This window comes from Engystomops pustulosus, chromosome 6, assembly GCF_040894005.1.
Source record: "Engystomops pustulosus chromosome 6, aEngPut4.maternal, whole genome shotgun sequence".
In the NCBI taxonomy this organism is placed as follows: Eukaryota; Metazoa; Chordata; class Amphibia; order Anura; family Leptodactylidae; genus Engystomops; species Engystomops pustulosus.
In genome coordinates, this window is record NC_092416.1 from 83,778,001 (window position 1) to 83,797,556 (window position 19,556).

Consider the following 19,556-nt stretch of genomic DNA (forward strand, 5'->3'; position numbering starts at 1 on the left):
ACTTATAATAGTGCATTTAGATGAAAACAAATACATTCGCTTGCATATAAAAGTGAAAGGAAAATTCTACCTGAGTATATTCAGACTCTACTGCTAGCTTCAGCCGGGGGGCTGTTGGTGTGGTGGGAATTGAACGACATCTCTTTATGCTTTGGAAATGTATCACAGCAATGGCAATTAAGATAAGGACGACTATTGCTGATAGGAGGAGTCGAATCATATTTCTCAATGTAAAATCTGGATTTCTTGAAGAGTCTTGAAAAAGAAAATAGGAACACAGTCATATTTGACCATTGTGCACACATTCACTACAGGATACAAAATTAGGTGCAATTCCAAAATTCTCATCATTCTGCATCTAGTGGCAGGGAAAGATAATTACACTCTAGTTACATGTAGTAGAAAAAGTTGAATCAAATGTGCATAAGAATAAGCACATTAGATGACAATGATGCTAATGACAATGATACTAATAGTCTGATTCTGAATAGAGATGAGTGGACCCGTAGAGGCTAAAAAACCTTGTCTAAGCCTTGCCAAGACCTCATCAACAAACTTATGAATTAGAATAAACAGATCCAAAAACCTAGTATAATAGTCATGGTCTACATCAGCATATCTATAGACATCTGTATACAAAATGTAAATGCATGTTTAATTTCTTAATCATACCTGTTCCAATTATAAGTTCATCACTTGGGAGAGAATCTGCAAAGTTACTTCCCATCCGAATGCGATACATACAGTAATATCTTTGGTAAGATCCCTCAGGATATGGCAGTATAAAATCCACTGCACTTTCTGTGACAGCTTTTATCTCATCTACAACATCATTGCTTCCATTAAACAGCTGAAACCACATCTTTTTATCTTTCTCGGGTGCCTTGCAGTTTATTTTTAGCTTTCCTTTCATATAGTCATCCAGAATGATTAAAGGTCTGGGCAAAGCTGTGAAATATACATGTGGAGAAAATAAGTTATATGCTATAATCTAATTGATTAATTAATTTCCTATATTAAAATGAACTATTTGTGTTTCTGTCACCGCCTGTATTATATTCTGCAGGTGTATTTATAAAATAAAATCTCCCCACTATCCTAATGTTACCAAGCTGAGTACAGCTTGACAGCTTTATCAAAACTGTCACAATTGTCCAGGGCCTCCTATCCTAAAGGGGCCCCCTGCATGTGGACTTTTGTGGGCTCAGGATGTATTACTTCTTTAATACCCCTTGGCTGAATTCCCAGGTGAAGAAGATTATAATCTATCTCCTGTCTAAATATCTATCATCTATCCGTCTAGTTATCTATCTCTTATAATTTGTCTATCTAACCATTTATCTGTCTATGTCTACATATCTTCTATTTATTATCTATCATAGCTATCTCCTATCTTATTTTTACCATTTATCATTTTTCACTACAATCTGGTGTGCTGCCTTTTTTTCTTTTGTCTCTATCTTCTATCTATCTATCCATCCATCCATCCATCAACTGATCTTCTATTTCCATTCTACTGGATCTATCTCTCATATTCAATTCTCTTCTATCATCTATCTAGCTATTTATATATAATCTACTTTATATTTGAAATATATATTTATAGATCTATCATCTATCTATGAATCTATCATATCTATCTTCTGTCATGAATCTAACTATCATCTATCTCCTATAAAATTCTCCTGTTTGTAAATTACAAAGTGTTCTATAACTTCTGTGCCAATGCCTCTGATGCCTCAGGGTCTGCATATGTATAAGGCAGTCTGTAGCGTTTCATAAACCCCTTCTTGACAGCATGACAGACTTTTATCACATTCTGTCCAGGATTATGGAGAGGTAGTAGGACTGAACGCTTGAAATATACAACATGCATTTTCTATATCATTCCGCAGACAACTGCTGCTAACAGCCATTATCAGTGCTATTATTTCATAGTAGATAAGGTTGGAAAAAGCCACAGGTCAAGTCCAACCTATAACTCATCAAACTCATATAGTGCTGATCCAGAGGAGGGAAAAAATACCCTACAAGGGTAATTCCAATTGACCAAAATTAGGGAAAATTCCTTCCTAATCTCAATATGGGAGTCAGAATAACTACCTGAATCAACATCAATTTAACGAAATGTTTTCTTCCCATAACATAATATTTTTGCTCTCTAGAAAGGTTTCCTGGGCTCTCTTAAACATTCACAACTTATCTGCCATAACAAGCTTCTGCTGCAGAGACTTCCATAGTCTCACTGCTCTTACAGTAAAGAACCTTTGGTAGAACCACCTCTCCTCTAGGCGTAGTGGATGCCCCCTTTTCTAGGTATAGAAAGATTTCTGGAATGTCCTTCCCCAGACTCGGACTAATACCCACCCTTCAATGTTTCAATTGTGCTCCTCTGCTTAAAGGTAATGAATGCGTATTGTTTTCAGCTATTGCAGCTACAGAAATTTTTTAAAAAAAAAATTTACAGTTACGTTTTCAGAGTCAAATGTAAAATAAATCCATATGTTCCTACCTTTAATGATGATCATCAGTGGGGAGCTGAAATATGACTGCAACTGTAATTTCTTGTATCTACAGGAGTACTGCCCTGCATGCTCTTCACTTGCATTGTGTATTACATGGATGAAAGGATTTGCTTCAGTTTCCTCTATGACAGTATCACCCTTAAAAAGGGTAAATAAAATATTTTGATACGGAGTATTGCAAATTATTGTGACATTCTGTCCCGGTTGGACAATGCTTTTAGGTTCAGCAATGATTGTTGGTGGGTAGTATCTGTCTGTATAAAATACACAGTATATTACATTGTGGCATTGAAAGGGGTTTATTACGCGCTAGTTACTCACTGAATTACAATGTTTCTAATGACTCCTCGGTGTTCGTATTTGTGTGAGACAGCATTTAGAGGTAGATGTGGGCCTATACTGGAAGGTGGTATAGGTAAGTGTTTTGTGATGGATGGATGGCCTTGGATGGGGTTTTAACAATGTTGCTAATCTTTGTGTTAATGTTAGGGTCAACCTCTCCACTCAGCCACTCATCCAAACCCACTGTACCTGTCCCATCCAGGAAAATGTATTTGCATAGTTCTCTTGCAATAGGTTAGGTAAATCCTGGGTTTCTGGCATTACTTTTTGTGAAGGTCAGATCTTTTGTATTTAATTGAGCTTTTGTCTAAGCTTTGGAGTTGGTAAGGATCTCTCTGGTTTGCAAAGTCAAGTGGATGGAACATGTTAACCCTTTATTATTATTGTTGTTATCATGCGTCCTCAAACTGTGATCAAGCTAAATCGTCCTGAAATAAGGTAGTGTTATGCTTACCACTTGCATATAGGTAAACTGGTTCACTATGTTCTGAGAGTTCAGAATTTTTGCGGTACCGGCAGGTGTAGAGTCCGCTATCCCTTTCAGTCAGGTTTGTGATTGTAAATACTGGTGTGTGCTGTTCTTTTATGGCATTTTGAATTCCTTCCTTCATCAAATAATATTGATCTGCATTCAATGAACTTATGCAGTTTAAATAGGCCGTGATACCAATCATATTGACGTCATTTGGGTCTTCTGTATCTATTTCGAGTATAGGCTTTCGAAAATTGCCTGGGTCAGAAAAAAAAAACATTAAATTAAAAAAGTGTGATTTAGAAATCTCATGGGAATCAAAAAATTTGATAATCTGAAATGAAAACTAATGAAATTATTTCTTGAAATGTCCATATTTATTGGCAGATTCATAAAAGGACAGTCATAAGTATTGGTAATACACAAGACTTAAAGGACATCTACCACCAGTATCAAGGATTGTAAACCATGTATACTTACTTATTGGTGTGCGTCTCCTCTGGCAAGGTCTGCTCTTCTTTTAGCCTCTTGTGCCCTGGTTTTTACAAACAAGTATTTTAAAATTATGTAAATAAGCCTGAGGTGCTCCAGGCTCCATAGGTTTTAATGGTGCCTGGACCCCCTCATGCTTATTTGCATCATTTTTAAAACAAGGGCATAGGAAGCTTAAGGAATAGTGGATCTTGTCAGAGAGGGCACACACCAGTATGTCTGTGTGCTTAGTTTACAATTGATACTGGTAGTAGATGTCCTTAAATTCACACACCAGCAAAGCACACAAATCTCATCTAAAACCATACAGTTACACACACAGCTCTGCTATATCCATGTATTCACACACACAGCCCTGATATACACACACAAATAGAAAAGGGACACCAGAATTAGAGAGTACGGGGACCACAGTATGAGAGGAGGGGGCCACATTATGAGAGAAGGAGAGGGCCACCATATGAGAGGGGTGACAGTAAGAGAGAACAGGTGCCACAGTATGAAAGAGGACAGGGGGCATAGTATGAAAGAGGACAGGGGGCACAGTATGAAAGAGGACAAAGGGCCACAGTATGAGGGGGATGAAGGACAGGAGGCCACAATAAAAGTGGGGGAAAAAGGGAGGATAACATTAAAGAGGGTTTATTATAAGTTGCATTATGGGGTATTATATGGGTCCGTATGGGGGTTGCCCACAGATACGATACTATGTGACAGTCATTAAGGACTATATCATACTATGTTTGAGGGTGAGACAAGAGGCAGGACAATGGGTGTGGTTTAGAAAAAATAGAAGGGCTTCTTGTATCGCTTTCTATAGCCCAAAATTTGTGATGTTATGCTTACATACACTGGGCACATGGGGGGGGGGGACGAGGAAGTGCCTTTAAGATCTTGTCTGTAATGGGATCTTAAAGGCAAAGTGCATGTGCATAGGCTGACGGAGCTTATACCCTGCAATACATCAGTATTGTAGAGTATTATCATGACTAAGCAATTAGATGATTAGATGATAACATTGCTTGTTCATGTTCCATGGTGGAAGAATATTTTTTTTCAATTAAAAAATACATTAATAAATGAATAAAAATGTGCAGAATCCCCATAAACACATAAAATGATATATAATGTGAAAAAGGTCAAAATCATAACACAATCCCTACTCACATAGTTTCAATGCATCCAACCCATAGAATAAAAATAAATCATTAATAAATCCACACAATGAACGTCGTAAAAAAACTGTTAAAAACCTGCCAAAAATGATATTTACCTATTTCATTCCACTAAAAATGCAATAAAAAGTGATAAAAAAAACATATCTACTCCAGAATAATACTGGTGCAAAGTACTGCATGTCCAATAAAAACAAGCCATCAACCAGCACCCTTGGAGAAAAATATAAAAATGTTATGCCACTTGGAAGATGGCGATGCAAAAACAATAGATTTTTCCCCATATTGGGTTTTATTTTGAGAAATTTAGTAAAGCGTAAGAAAAAGTAACTAACTATCCCTGTAATCTTATTGACCCATAGAATAAAAATAAGATGTATTTTAGGATATACGGTGAACACTGAAATAAATAAAGTCAAAAATCAATTACATAATTGATGCTTTTCTACTCTAAGGTAATATGTTTTTAACAATAGAAGATAGTAACCCCAAAATGGTATCACTGGAAAATACATCTCATCCTGCAAATAAACTGCCCACACGTCACCCCATTAACCCCTTAAGGACAAAGGGTTTTTTCGGCTGATTTCTCGCTCTCCAAATTCAAAAATCCATAACTTTTTCATTTTTACGTGTACAGACCTGTGTGAGGGCTTATTTTGTGCGTAACAAATTTTACTTTTCCGTAATGTTATTTATTTTAACATGCCGTGTACTGCGAAGCTGAAAAAAAATTCCAAATGTGGAAAAATTGAAAAAAAAACGCACGTTCTTGTGGGCTCAGTTTTTACGACTTTCACTCTTCGCTCCAAATAACATGCCTACTTTATTCTTTGGTTCGGTGCGATCGCGGTGATACCAAATTTATATAGGTTTTATTGTGTTTTAATACATTTTCAAAAATTAAACGGATGTGTACAAAAAAGAAAAAAAATTTTTTGCCATCTTCTGACGCTAATTACTTTTTCATACTTTGGCGCACGGAGATGTGTGAGGGGTCATTTTTTGCGAAATGAGGCAATGTTTTCATTGCTACCATTTTGAGGTCTGTGCAACATTTTGATCATTTTTTATTTCATTTTTTATGTTATGTAAAAAGGTGTAAAAGTCGCATTTCGGACATTTGGGCGCCATTTCCCGCCTCGGAGGTCACCGCCAGCCGTAACCGTTTTTATATTTTGATAGATCGGGCATTTTGGGACGCGGCGATACCTAGTATGTCTGTGATTTTTACTGTTTGTTATGTTTTATATCCGTTCTAGGGAAAGGGGGGTGATTTGAACTTTTAATATTTTATTAATTTTTTTTAACTTTTTTTTTCACTATTTTTTAGACCATCTAGGGTACATTAACCCTAGATGGTTAGATCACTCCTACCATATACTGCAATACTTCTGTATTGCAATATATGGCATTTTTGCAGGTCAGACATTACAATGAGCCACTGGCTCATTGTAACGAACCTGCATAAGCCATGTAGCCTCGTGTCAAAAGAAGACCCGAGGCTACCATGGTAACCGATCGCCGCCCCCCGATGACGTTCGGGGGCGTGGCGATTGGAAAAAAAGATGGCGTCGGCGTTTAGAGGGTTAATAGCCGTGATCGGTGCAAGCACCAACCGCGGTTATTAGCGGTGGGGGTTTTGTGCAAAATGCAAAAACCCCCACCTCTGTATGAAGAGGACTCAGCCTGTGAGCCCTCTTCATACATCCCTTATACCTCTGCGCCGTAGAGCCAAGGCGCAGAGCGTTAAGGGGTTAACAGAAATACTAAAATTTTATAGCCTGCAAAAGGGCGTCAATGTTTATAGGACAAAACCTGTCTGCTGCATTGCTCTTTGCACCCATACAAGTAACAGCCACATGTGGGGGGGGGATCTCTGTAAATTTTAAGATGGGTTTTCTTTTTATCTTTTGAAAACGTGTAAATATTAGGGCTAAATATACGTATAACCAACAAAATTAGACCATTTATATTTCTTTTCCATTTTCATTTAATTACTATGAAGATCACAAGGGGTTAATAATCTTCCTAAAACCTGTTTCTGATAGTTTGAGCGGTGCAGATTTGAAAATGGGTTGATATATAGAGGGTTTCTAATTTTATACAGTGATGGCCAAAGGTATTGGCACCCCTGCAATTCTGTCAGATAATACTCCAAATTTTCCAAAAAATTATTGCAATCAGAAATTTTTTGGTATTATTTTCATTTAATTTGTCTTCAATTGGAAATCACAAAAAAATTGTCACAAAGCCAAATTGGATATAATTCCTCACCAAACATAAAAAGGGGGTGGACAAAAGTATTGGCACGGTTTGAAAAATCATGTGATGTTTCTGTAATTTGTGTAATTAACAGCACCTGTAACTTACCTGTGGCCCCTAACAGGTGGTGGCAATAACTTAATCACACTTACAGTCAGATGAAATGGATTAAAGTGGACTCAACCTCTGCCCTGTGTCCTTGTGTGTACCACATTGAGAAAGTCTGAGGACTTGAGATTCAAAATTGTGAGGAAGCATGAGCAATGTCAAGGCTACAAGTCCATCTCCATCAAGAAGTTTAAAGCCCTGTGGCTAAACTCCCTAGATGTGGACGGAAAAGAAAAATTTACGAGAGAGTTCAACGCAAGATTGTGCGGATGGTGGATAAACCTCGACTTACATCCAAACAAGTTCACGCTGCCCTGCAATCCGAGGATACAACAGTGTCAACCCATATACTATAATTCTGTGTCTGAATGAAAAGGGACTGTATGGTAGGATACCCAGGAAGACCCAACTTCTTCCACAGAAACATAAAAAAACCAGGCTGAAGTTTGCCACAACTTACTTGAGAAAGCTTAAATTGTTTTGGGAGAATGTTCCCTGGTCAGATGAGACAAAAGTAGAGCTTTTTGGGAAAAGACATCAACATAGAGTTAACAGGAAAAAAGAGGGCTTCAAAGAAAAGAACACAGTCCCTACAGTCAAACATGGCAGAGGTTCCCTGATGTTTGGGGGTTACTTGGCTGCTTCTGGCACTGGACTGCTTGACCATATGCATGGCACTATGAAGTCTAAAGACTACCAACAAATTTTGCAGCATAATGTAGGGTCCAGTGTGAGAAAGCTGGGTCTCCCTCAGATGTCATAGGTCTTCCAGCAGGACAATGACCCAAAACACACTTCAAAAAGCACTAGAAAATGGTTTATGAGAAAGCACTGGAGACTTGTAAAGTGGCCAGCAATCAAGTCCAGACCTGAATCTCAATATGGCAGTTTGGAGAAGGCACCTTCAAATCTCAGGGACCTGGAGCAGTTTGCCAAAGAAGAATGGTCTAAAATTCCAGCAGAGCATTGTAAGAATCTCATTGATGGTTACCGGAAGCGGTTGTTAGCAGTTATTTTGTCTAAAGGTTGTGCTACCAAGTATTCGGCTGAGGGTGCCAATTCTTTTGTCCGGCCCATTTTTGGAGTTTTGTATAAAATGATCAATCATTTGCCTTTTTTTTCATTCTCTTTTGTGTTTTTTCATAGCAAGCAAAATAAATGAAGATATTAATACCAAAGAATTTGTGATTGCAATCATTTTTAGGAAGAAAACAAGTATTATCTGACATAATTGGAGGGGTGCCAATACTTTGGGCCACCACTGTATATTTGAGTAATGATCCCCAAAGAAATAAAATTCTGAAATGTCATTGAAAATACGGAAAACCGAATGTTCAATTTGTAAGCCGTGTAACATCAAAATAAATATTCCAGACATTTCAAATCTTGAAAATGGCAAATTTTTCAAAGAATTCATCAGTTTTAACCCCTTCCCGCCGCTGAGATGATACCGGCTCGGCTCTGTATCGGAGCTGAACCGGCATCGGCAAACACGAGGTGTAGGCTGTAACATATAGCCGGCACCCCAATGTAACACCCGTGATCGGAGTGGGCTCCGATCGCGGGTGTGTAACCTGTTAAATGCCGCGGTCAGCACGACCACGGCATCTAACATGCCTCTGGGGGGGTCTTTCGCCCACAATCGCTTCCCCCCCCCCAAACCATTTTCGGGGGCGCCGATCATTTCTGTGGCATCACTGGGGTCCGATCTGGACCCTAGTGTTGCCTGCAAGAACTGCCAGTAAGATGGCGTCTATGACGTCGTCTTAATGGCACAGTGCCAGCCTATGTATTATTATGAACAAGCAATCAGATGATTGCTTGTTCATGTTCCATGGTGGAAAAAGTGGAAAAAAATTTAAAAAAATGTAACAAATCAATAAAAATTCACAATGCCCCATAACGTATAAAGAGACATATAACCCCCCAAAAAAGTCCAAATCATTAAAAAAAACCACATATATAGTATCATCGCGTCCGTAACAACCTGTAGAATAAAAGTAAATCATCATTGAATCCGTATGATGAACGCCATTAAAAAAAACTGTTAAAAACCCACAAAAATTATCATCTGTACCTATTCAATCTTACAAAAAATGTAATAAAAGGTGATCAAAAAAACATATGTACTCCAGAATGATACTGGTCTAAAGTACAACATTCCCCGCAAAAAACAAGCCGTCAATCAGCTCTATAGCCAAAAAAGTAAAAATGTTATGCCACTTGGAAGTCGGCAATGCAAAAATACCTTATATACTCGAGTATAAGCCTAGTTTTTCAGCACAAAAAAATGTGCTGAAAAAATCAAACTCGGCTTATACTCGAGTCAAAAAATAAATCAAAACTCACCTTTCCGGCGCCCCCCTTAGATCTTCTGTGCGACCCATCCGCTACAATGGTATTGTTGTGTTGCACAAAGGGGGGGGTTATATACACTGGGGCAGGGCCTATCAGGCTATATACACTGGGGCAGGGGCTGGCAGGCTATATACACTGGGTTAGGGGCTGGCAGGCTATATACTGGGGAGGCTGTGACCAATGCATTTCCCACCCCCGGCTTATACTAGAGTCGATATATTTTCCCTTTTTTTTGTGGTAAAATTAGGGGCCTCGGCTTATACTCGGGTCGGCTTATACTCGAGTATATACGGTAGTAGATTTTTCCCCACAAAATGTAAGAAAATATATTCAAGTCTGGTAGCCCCGTAATCGTATCTACCAATACAATAAAGATAACATGATTAATTGGCTGAACGGTGAACATGAAAAAAAAATGTCAAAAATCCAGTACAGAATTGATGCTTTTCTACTCCTGCCCTCAAAAAAAAGTTCCTAAATTTTCAACAATAGGTGATACCAACCCCAAAATGGCAACACTGGAAAAAGCATCTCATCGCGCAAAAAAAATACCATCACATGACCCCAATAACGAAAAAGTTTATAGCCTACAAAAGGAGGCAACGAGAAAAATTAAATCCTGGCAGCTGCAGGGCGCTTCTTCCCTATTGCGCCTCGCCTTGCCCCCATAAAACAAGTAACGTCCACATGTGGGTGGTATTTGTACTTTGCAGAACAAATTGTATGGTGAGTTTTCTCTTTTTATCTTTTGGAAATGTGTAAATTTTAGGGATAAATGAACGTATAACCGGCACAATTTGACCATTCTAAATTTCACCTCCATTTTGATTCAATTACTATGAAGATCTCAAGGGGTTAACGATCTTCCTAAAATCTGTTTCTGATAGTTTGTGCAGATTTGAAAATGAGTTGGTTATATAGGGGGTTTTGATGGTAAATATGTAAAATTTCATTCAAAACGGTATTTATCCCCAAAAAGGTCAATTGTGAAAATACGGAAAATCGATATTCGATTTGTAAGCGCGTGATAACAATATAAATTATCCAGACACATTGAAAATGATGAAAATGTAAAGTAGACATATGGGAAATGTTATTCAGCAACTTATTTAGGTGGTAAATCTATCTGCCTGAAAACGCAATGATTTTGAATTTCGAAAATGGCAAATTTTTTTACCACTAAAATGAAGTACAACATGTGGGGAAAAAACAATCTCAGAATCACTTTGATAAGTAATAGTGTTCAAGTTATAACCATATAAAGCGACGCAAGTCAGAATCCAAAAAATGTGACTGGGCCTTAAGCTACAAAATTTTTTTTCTTATAAATCAAATCAAAACTTATCATTCAAAATTGACAACTAAAATGAAGTACATGTATAAACAATCTTAAAATCGCTTTGATAAGTAAAAGTGTTCAAAAGTTATAACCATACAAAGCGACGTAAATCAGAATATAAAAAATAGGGCTGAGCCTACAAACTGGCTACGTCCTGAAGGGGTAAAAGATCAAGCAATGGGTCAGTAACTAAAGGTCCCAAGCTAATAGTATTACTTTAAATACAATAGTTTCCTGAAGCCATCCAGTAAGATTGGGTTGCTTTCTTTCACTGCTGACATAGTAAATACATCACCACAATTAACTCCTTAAGGACGCAGCCATTTTGTAGCTTAAAGGGAACCTTTCACCAGGAGTCCCATTTTTAGCACTCCCCCAGTCCCCACATACACTGCCAAAGTGTTTTTGTATAAAAAATAGGTTTTACATAAAAAAAGATATGTTATATTGTACCTTTCATTAGCATCTGCTGTGTGACTAGGCAGTTGCCAATTGGGAGAGGCGGGAAAGGAGCAGTTCCCCCCCACCCTTGGGAAACATGTGACCTTTTCAAATATATGAATAACTCCCAACACTCGGGATTGGATGTAGAGGAGCAGGGGGCGTCACTAAGCCCAGTGATGGGTGTTTTCATATATTTGAAAAGGTCACATGGAGTAGCTGTTTCCCAAGGGTGGGGGAGACTGCTCCTTTACAGCCACTGCCTAGTCACACAGCAGATGCTAATGAAAGGTACAATATAACATATCTTTTTTTCTGTAAAACCTATTTTTTATACAAAAACACTTTGGCAATGTATGTACTATGCTCTGTGGGGACTGGGGGAGTGCTAAAAATGGGTCACCTGGTGACAAGTTCCCTTTAAGTCTCAGTCCCATTTTTTTTTATTCTGACATGGGTCTCTTTATATGGTTATAACTTTTGAACTCTGTTACTTATGAAAGCGATTTGAGATTTTTTTTTCTCCACATGTTGTATTATTTTGGTGGTAAATTTTGGCTGATAAGTTTTGCGTTTTATTTACAAAAAAAAGAAAAATGTTGAATTTTTTGAAAAATTTGCCATTTTCGAAATTAAAAATCATCGCGTTTTCAGTTTTCAGGCAGATAGATTTACCACCTAAATAAGTTGCTGAACAACATTTCCCATATGCCTACTTTACATTTTCCTAATTTTTTTAAGTGTCTGGATAATTTATTTTGATTTCACGTGACTTACAAATACATTATCGATTTTCCTTATTTTCAGAATTTACTATTTTGGGGATAAATACTTAATGAAATTTTACATATTTAGCATTAAAACCACCCTATATTACCAACCGATTTTCAAATCAGCACCCCACAAACTATCAGAAACTGCTTTTAGGACCCCTTGTTAACCCCTTGAGATCTTCATAATAATTGAATCAAAATGGAGGTCAAATTTTGTCAGTTATATGTTCATTTAGCCCTAACATTTCCAAAAGACAGAAAGAGAAAACCCACCATACAATTTGTTATACAATTTATCTCGATTACAGATACCCCCCACATGTGGCCGTGACTTGTTTTATGGGCTCACAGCAAGGCGTAAAGGAGAGTCCTGCAGCTGCCAGGATTTTATTTTCCTCATTGGCCCATTTTGTAGGCTGTAAAATTTTAGCTTTTTCATTATGCCATGTGATGGCATTTTTTTTTGCGGGGCGAGATGCTTTTTCCAGTGTTACCATTTTGGGGTTGGTATCTCCTATTGTTAAAAATTTTGGAACTTTTTGGAGGTCAGGAGTAGAAAAGCATAAATTCTGTACTGGATTTTTTTTTTTGTGTTCACCGTATAGCCCAATAATCATGTTATCTTTATTCCATGGGTCCATATGATAACAGGGATGCTAGACTTGAATATTTTTTTAATGTTTTACTAAATTTGCCAAATAAAACCCTAATGTGGGGAAAAATCTATAATTTTTGCATCGCCGTCTTTCAGATGGCATAACATTTTACTTTTTTAGGTATAGAGTCAGTTGATGGGTTGTTTTGTGCATGACATGTTGTACTTTGCAACAGTATCATTGTGGAGTATATGTTTTGTTAATCACTTTTTATTGCATTTTTTGTGGGATTCAATAGGTAAAAATCATAATTTTTGGTGGGTTTTTTAAAGTTTTTTTTACAGCGTTCATCGTACGGGTTCAGTAATTATTTAATTTTATTCTACAGATTGTTACGAACGTGGTGATACTATATATGTGGGGTTTGTTTTATGATTTAGACTTTTTTGAGCGTTATATGTCTCTTTATATGTTATGGGGCTTATGGGCATTTTATTGATTTAGAAACTTATTTTTTATTGAATAACATTTTTTTTTAACTTTTTTACTATTTCCACCATGGAACATGAGCAAGCAATCATCTGATTTCTTGTTCATGATAATATTCTGCATCACTAATGTATTGCAGGGTATTAGCAGAGTCTGTGCACATGCATAGGCTGACACTGTGCCTTTAAGATGACGTCACTGATGCCATCTTACTAGCAGTGCCTGCAGGCATCTTTGGGGTCTTGATCGGACCCCAGAGATGCCATAGGAATGATCGGCGCCCCCGAAAACGGCGCTGGGGGGCTGATCGTGGGGGAAAGACCCCGCAAAGGCAAGTCAAATGCCACAGTCTTGCTGACCACGGCATTTAATGGGTTAAACACCCGCGATTGGAGAACACCCTTAACGCAGGTGTTACCCGGGGATGTCAGCGGTAGATTACCTCTGACATCCCGCAACTCCCCATGACAGCTCGGCTTTGGTGCAGAGGCAAGCCGGCATAGACTCCGCGCCGTAGCCATACGGCACTGAACGCCAATTGCATTTGTATTTTCTTTGTAACCATACATACATTTTGATTGCATAAAATCTGTTACATGTCTACAATGCTATAGTCCCACAATAGATGGAAATGAGAGTGGTCTGAACTCTGACCATGGGATCAAGATACATTTTTTATTTTGTTACTCACCGTATACACCACCTTGTGTTATCATCAAAATAGAACCTACAACATAAGAAATTATCTATTACATTGCTTTGCCATTGATACAGACAATATACTAAGGTCAGACAGTATGATAACTTACTGTAATGTGTCCTAACAGGCATAAATGTATGCAAAGGGATGAACAATTTAAAACTTAGTAGTGACAGCAGCATCCAGAAGACAGGACTATGTGAGATCATTGCAATTCCATAACGTGTTCACATGTATATTAAAAATTAAATCGTAAATGCAGAAGTAAAAGAATTGTATTGTTTCGTAACATATGATTATAATTGCAAGGTTTGTGCTTTATTTAAATACATCAAGTAACCATCTGTTTTTCAACAGTTTCAATCAGAAGAAGGATTTCAGATAATTTGCACAATATGGTTGAAGTAAAGGCTTTGTTTGCAGGTAATGTGATAAATTCAGGCATTATATGATTATATATATTTATATGATTATGATATAGGCATTGAGTAAATAAAAATCTGGACCTTCTTTCTACCTGTCCCTATACCTTTCTATAGAATTGCTTTGGACCATATCATATAGACAGAATGGAGCTTGACTGCTGTGGCTACCAGACACGCTACTTACAGCCACTATGTTACTTTTTAGTGGAATAGGCAAATAAGTAAGTAATGATAAAAGTGTTTCTTCCTTGCTCTTTAAAAAGTCTTACAGTGGCAACTTTTTATTGAAATACTATTATTGCCTTTTAAGTCTGCCTCTACATGACACTTAGACCTCCTGCCCACGAGTATGATGCAAGTTTGATGTATCATGGTGTATGATGGGCAAGAGGCCAGTTGGGCCATGTTACCCATTTGACAGACTTTGGGAAGGGGAGAATTATTGTACTGTGACTGTATTGTCAGGCCAGGCTATTAGTTAAGAGGAAAGTGTGAGTTACCAACAAGTAGCTTCCGATTTTTATCTAGGGCTTAAACCGCCCTTACTTCAGTTGTAGAGGTGACTTTCAAATTAACTCTTTCATGGCTGCCCGGTACCAGGATGAGAGAACAAACACAAGACACAAACACGGTCTTCAGCTGCCCTCAAATCGCACTGTTTACTTCAAAACCGCAGTTGTGAGAATAAAAAAAGAAAGAAAGCGTGGCAAGGAGATAGAATACTGCAATGCTATTGGCCATAATCAATTGACCAGGACATTCTCAGAAAAGGTTAACTATTTCTTCTCAGAGGCCTTGTTTATACTAATTTCCCTGAGAAGAAGACTCGGGCAAGTCAAAAAAGGAAATAAGCAGGTGCTAGAACCAAGATATATGACAAGAGTGAAGAACAGACTTGCTTCTAATTAAATGTCAAAGGGAATTAGCTAACAGGCAAGCAAACAGGTTACATAAAAAATTAAGTTTGAATCATGACATTAGCTGGACAGTGCTTGACCCCCAGCTTGACCCCCGGGTAATACTTAAAATGGCTGCTTGATTTTCAAAATGGCTTCTGTTTGGTTCTCTTGGTTAAAGATGGCCACTGTAGAGGAATATATCATTAACACTCCCATAGTTTGTTATCTACTATCTAGACCTAAACTTTGGCTGTATTGAGTGGCAGTTTTTTTTAACTAGAGAATGCAAGGCCACAAACAGCAAGTTCCCCAGGAGCCACATTGACAGAAACATTAACCCCTTAAGGACGCAGCCTGTTTGCAGGTTAAGGCTCGCAACTTTTTTTTTAAATTTGACCAGTGTCTCTTCCTGTGGTAATAACTTTTGAACGCTGTTACTTATTAAAGCGATTCTGAGATTGTTTTTTCCCCACATGTTGTACTTCATTTTAGTGGTAAATTTTGGCTGATAAGTTTTGCGTTTATTTACAAAAAAAAGAAAAAAAATGATGAATTTTTAGAAAAATTTGCCATTTTCGCAATTCTAAATCAGGCAGATAGATTTACCACCTAAATAACTTGCAGAATAACATTTCCCATTTGTCTACTTTACATTTTCATAATTTTTGAAATGTTTGGATAATTTATTTTGACGTCACGCGGCCTACAAATCGAATAGCGCTTTTCTGTATTTTCGGAATTGACTATTTTGGGGATAAATACTGTTTGATATCAAATTTTACATATTTAGCAACAAAACCCCCTATATAACCAACCCATTTTCAAATCTGCACCCCTCAAACTATCAGAAACAGCATTTACAAATATTGTTAACCCCTTGAGATCTTCATAGTAATTGAATCAAAATGGCGGTGAAATTTAGAATTGTCAAATTTTGTCGGTTATACGTTCATTTAGCCCTAAAATTTAAACTTTTCCAAAAGATAAAAAGAGAAAACTCACCATACAATTTGTTCTACAATTTTTCCTGAGTGCAGCGACCCCCCACACGTGGCCGTTACTTGTGTTATGGGGGCACAGCGAGGCGCAGAAGGGAAGAAGCACCCTGCAGCTGCCAGGATTATAGTTTTCTGGTTGCCCCCTTATGAAGGCTATAAAATTTTCGCTTTTCCGTTATTTGGGCCATGTGATGGCATTTTTTTTGCGGGACGAGATGCTTTTTCCAGTGTTACCATTTTGGGGTTGGTATCACCTATTGTTGAAAATTTTGGAACTTTTTTTGAGGTCATGAGTAGAAAAGCATCAATTCTGTACTGGATTTTTTACTTTTTTTTTTTTCGTGTTCACCGTATATCCTAATAATTCTGTTATCTTTATTTTATGGGTCGATACAATTACGGGGATACCAGACATGAATATTTTTTCTTATGTTTTACTAAATTTGCCAAATAAAACCCTAATGTGGGGAAAAATCTATCATTTTTGCATCGCTGTCTTCCAAGTGGCATAACATTGTTACGTTTTTGGCTACAGAGCTGGTTGATGGCTTGTTTTTTGCGGGACATGTTGTTCTTTGCAGCAATATAATTCTGGAGTACATATGTTTTGTTGATCACTTTTTATTGCATTTTTAGTGGGATACAATAGATAAAAATCATAATTTTTGGCGGGTTTTTGACGTTTTTTTTTACGGCGTTCATCATATGGGTTCAATAGTTATTTAGTTTTATTGTATGGATTGTTACGGATGCGGTGATACAATATATGTGGGGTTTGTGTTATGAGTTAGACTTTTTTGAGCGTTATATGTCTCTTTATATGTTTTGGGGCTTATGGGCATTTTTAGTGATTTATAAAGTAATTTTTTATTGAAAAACATTATTTTGTACATTTTTTACATGATCCACCATGGGATATGAACAAGCAATCATCTGATTGCTTGTTCTTGATAATACTCTGCAATACTAATGTATTGCAGGGTATTATCAGTGCCAGCCTATGCAGATGCATAGGCTGACACTTTGCCTTTAAGATGACGTCACAGACGCCATCTTAAAGGTAAACCCTCCAGGCTTCTCTGGGGTCCCGATCGGACCCCAGAGGAGCCAAAACAGCGATCGCCCCCCCCCCCCGAAAACGGTGCGGGGGGGGCGATCGTGGGGTAAAAAGACCCCCAGAAGGCATGTTAAATGCCGCGGTCGCGTTGACCGCGGCATTTAACGGGTTAAACACCCGCGATCGGAGCCCACTCCGACCGCGGGTGTTAGCCGGGGATGTCAGCGGTAGATTACCGCTGAAATCCCGCGGCAAACGATGCCGGTTCGGCTGCTATGCAGCGCTGAACCGGCATAGTCTCCGCGCAGTAGCTGTACTGCGCTGAGCGCTAATCGTCGGAAGCTGCGCAGTACAGCTACAGCGCGGAGCGCTAAGGGGTTAAACTTCCCTGGCAGGCACCAAGATGTATTACCTATCGAGCATATATGGGAGCAGCTGGAACCCACAGCAACCTACAATTGTGAAGGATCTACAGAGCTAGCTTTAATATCCATGGAAAAATGAGCTGCAGGTTACTATATGGTAAAATATGCCTGCACAACATGTAATTAATTTATTGTGAGTGCACTATTTATTAGAAATAATGCAGAGGCGCTGGATATTTATTATAGTGGTGAAGTGTATAAATTGTAAATTACAGCACACTGTATTCTTAATAAAGTGGTTATTTACTGTATTTTTACCGGATTTAATATATATTATTATAAATGTAGGGGTCACAGCGTATCACAGCGATTATAAGCAAGCAGAACATTGTGATTGTGTTTTTAGGGGTATATATGAAATACATGTCCACACAGTGTTGTCAGTTGTATTGGGAGGGTAATGCTTAAGATATGCTGGGGGTTCAGCATGGTGAGCTGTAATGTGAGGGGAATATTTTACATATGCAGGGGAGCACAGTGTCATCAGATGTGGTATGATGGGTGTGCAGCATATCAGTGTCAATTTTGTGAGGGGTTAATTTTATTTAGGAACGTTGTGGGGGACATTAATGTTATACAGGACACCTCACTAAAAGTAATTGTAAAACACTGATCCGCACATATCCAGATGCTCTATCAGGAAGGAAACCTTCCACTCCCTTCAGGAAACTTGAAGCAATCAGATCAGCGCTCACTGGTCCGTTACAATCTTTATTGGTCCAGGATAAAAGCAATAGAAATAAACAGCCATGAAATTGCAGGATGTCACCTAATGCGATTCAGACCTTTGCAGGTCCATAATCAAAGGAACAAAGACCTGCTAAGATCTGAAGCTTTTATCCTGGACCAAAAATATTCTACCACATTTTAACGGACAAGAGAGTGCTGATCCAATTGTTTCAAGTTTCCTCAAAGTAATTGTAGGATTTTTTTGGACACAGTAGGGCACATTTACTAAGGGTCTGCACACCGCATTTCCATCGGGTTTCCCAACTATTTCTGATTTGTGCCGCATATAACAGGGGTTTTTGGCGCACGTGATTGGATTTTGGCGCAATCGCCAATACTGTTGAGACAAAGTCAAAAGGATGCCTCCGTCTGCCAACATAAGTATATTCAAGATGTCAAGTTTTGTATGTAGCCTTATCTTAAAAGTATGTTAGTATATTTTTGTTGGTGTGGAGCAAACATTGGGGGAGATTTATTATGCCTTTTCTGGAGTTGGAAATGAGCAGGACAGGCAGGGGTGTGAACACCCCAGCCCCTCTAATTTTCTATAGATTCTACCAGAAAGATGGCGGAGACTACAGCAGGAATCTGCGCCAGGTCACACCTGGTCTTAGGTTCGAAGTGACAGAGATTGCACCCAAATCTATTAAGACGTGCACAAATCTAAAAGCACCGGTGGGGGAATTTAAAGACTGGCATTTGAAACGTCAGTCTTAATAAATTCCACCCAATATGCCCTGGGACTCATGCTTCTGAACTTAGGCAATGATCATACAGGATATACCTTATATACTCGAGTATAAGCCTAGTTTTTCAGCACAAAAAATGTGCTGAAAAACCCAAACTCGGCTTATACTCGAGTCAAAAAAATAAATCAAAACTCGCCTTTCTGGCGGCACCCGTAGATCTTCTGTGCGATCCATCCGGTATTGTTGTGCTGCACGACGG

At 38.2% G+C, this 19,556-nt stretch overlaps 1 protein-coding gene across 7 annotated transcripts in view; it reads right to left on the reverse strand.

Moving 5' to 3' along the window:
- LOC140135387 (T-cell-interacting, activating receptor on myeloid cells protein 1-like) overlaps positions 1-19,556 on the reverse strand; it is a 70,766-nt gene that overhangs the window by 1,463 nt on the left and 49,747 nt on the right. For 3 of the 7 annotated variants that reach the window (XM_072156853.1, XM_072156848.1, XM_072156850.1), the window contains exons 2-6: positions 14,067-14,102; positions 3,322-3,597; positions 2,513-2,779; positions 673-948; positions 71-255 (exon numbers count right to left, since the gene is read on the reverse strand). In XM_072156853.1, coding sequence (XP_072012954.1) covers positions 71-255; positions 673-948; positions 2,513-2,779; positions 3,322-3,597; positions 14,067-14,091 — 1,029 coding nt within the window. In that variant the 5' untranslated portion in view covers positions 14,092-14,102. Of the gene's footprint in view, positions 1-70; positions 256-672; positions 949-2,512; positions 2,780-3,321; positions 3,598-14,066; positions 14,103-14,184; positions 14,280-19,556 lie in introns of those variants that run through there. The other 4 variants (XM_072156849.1, XM_072156852.1, XM_072156851.1 and 1 more) reach the window with 3 other exon arrangements.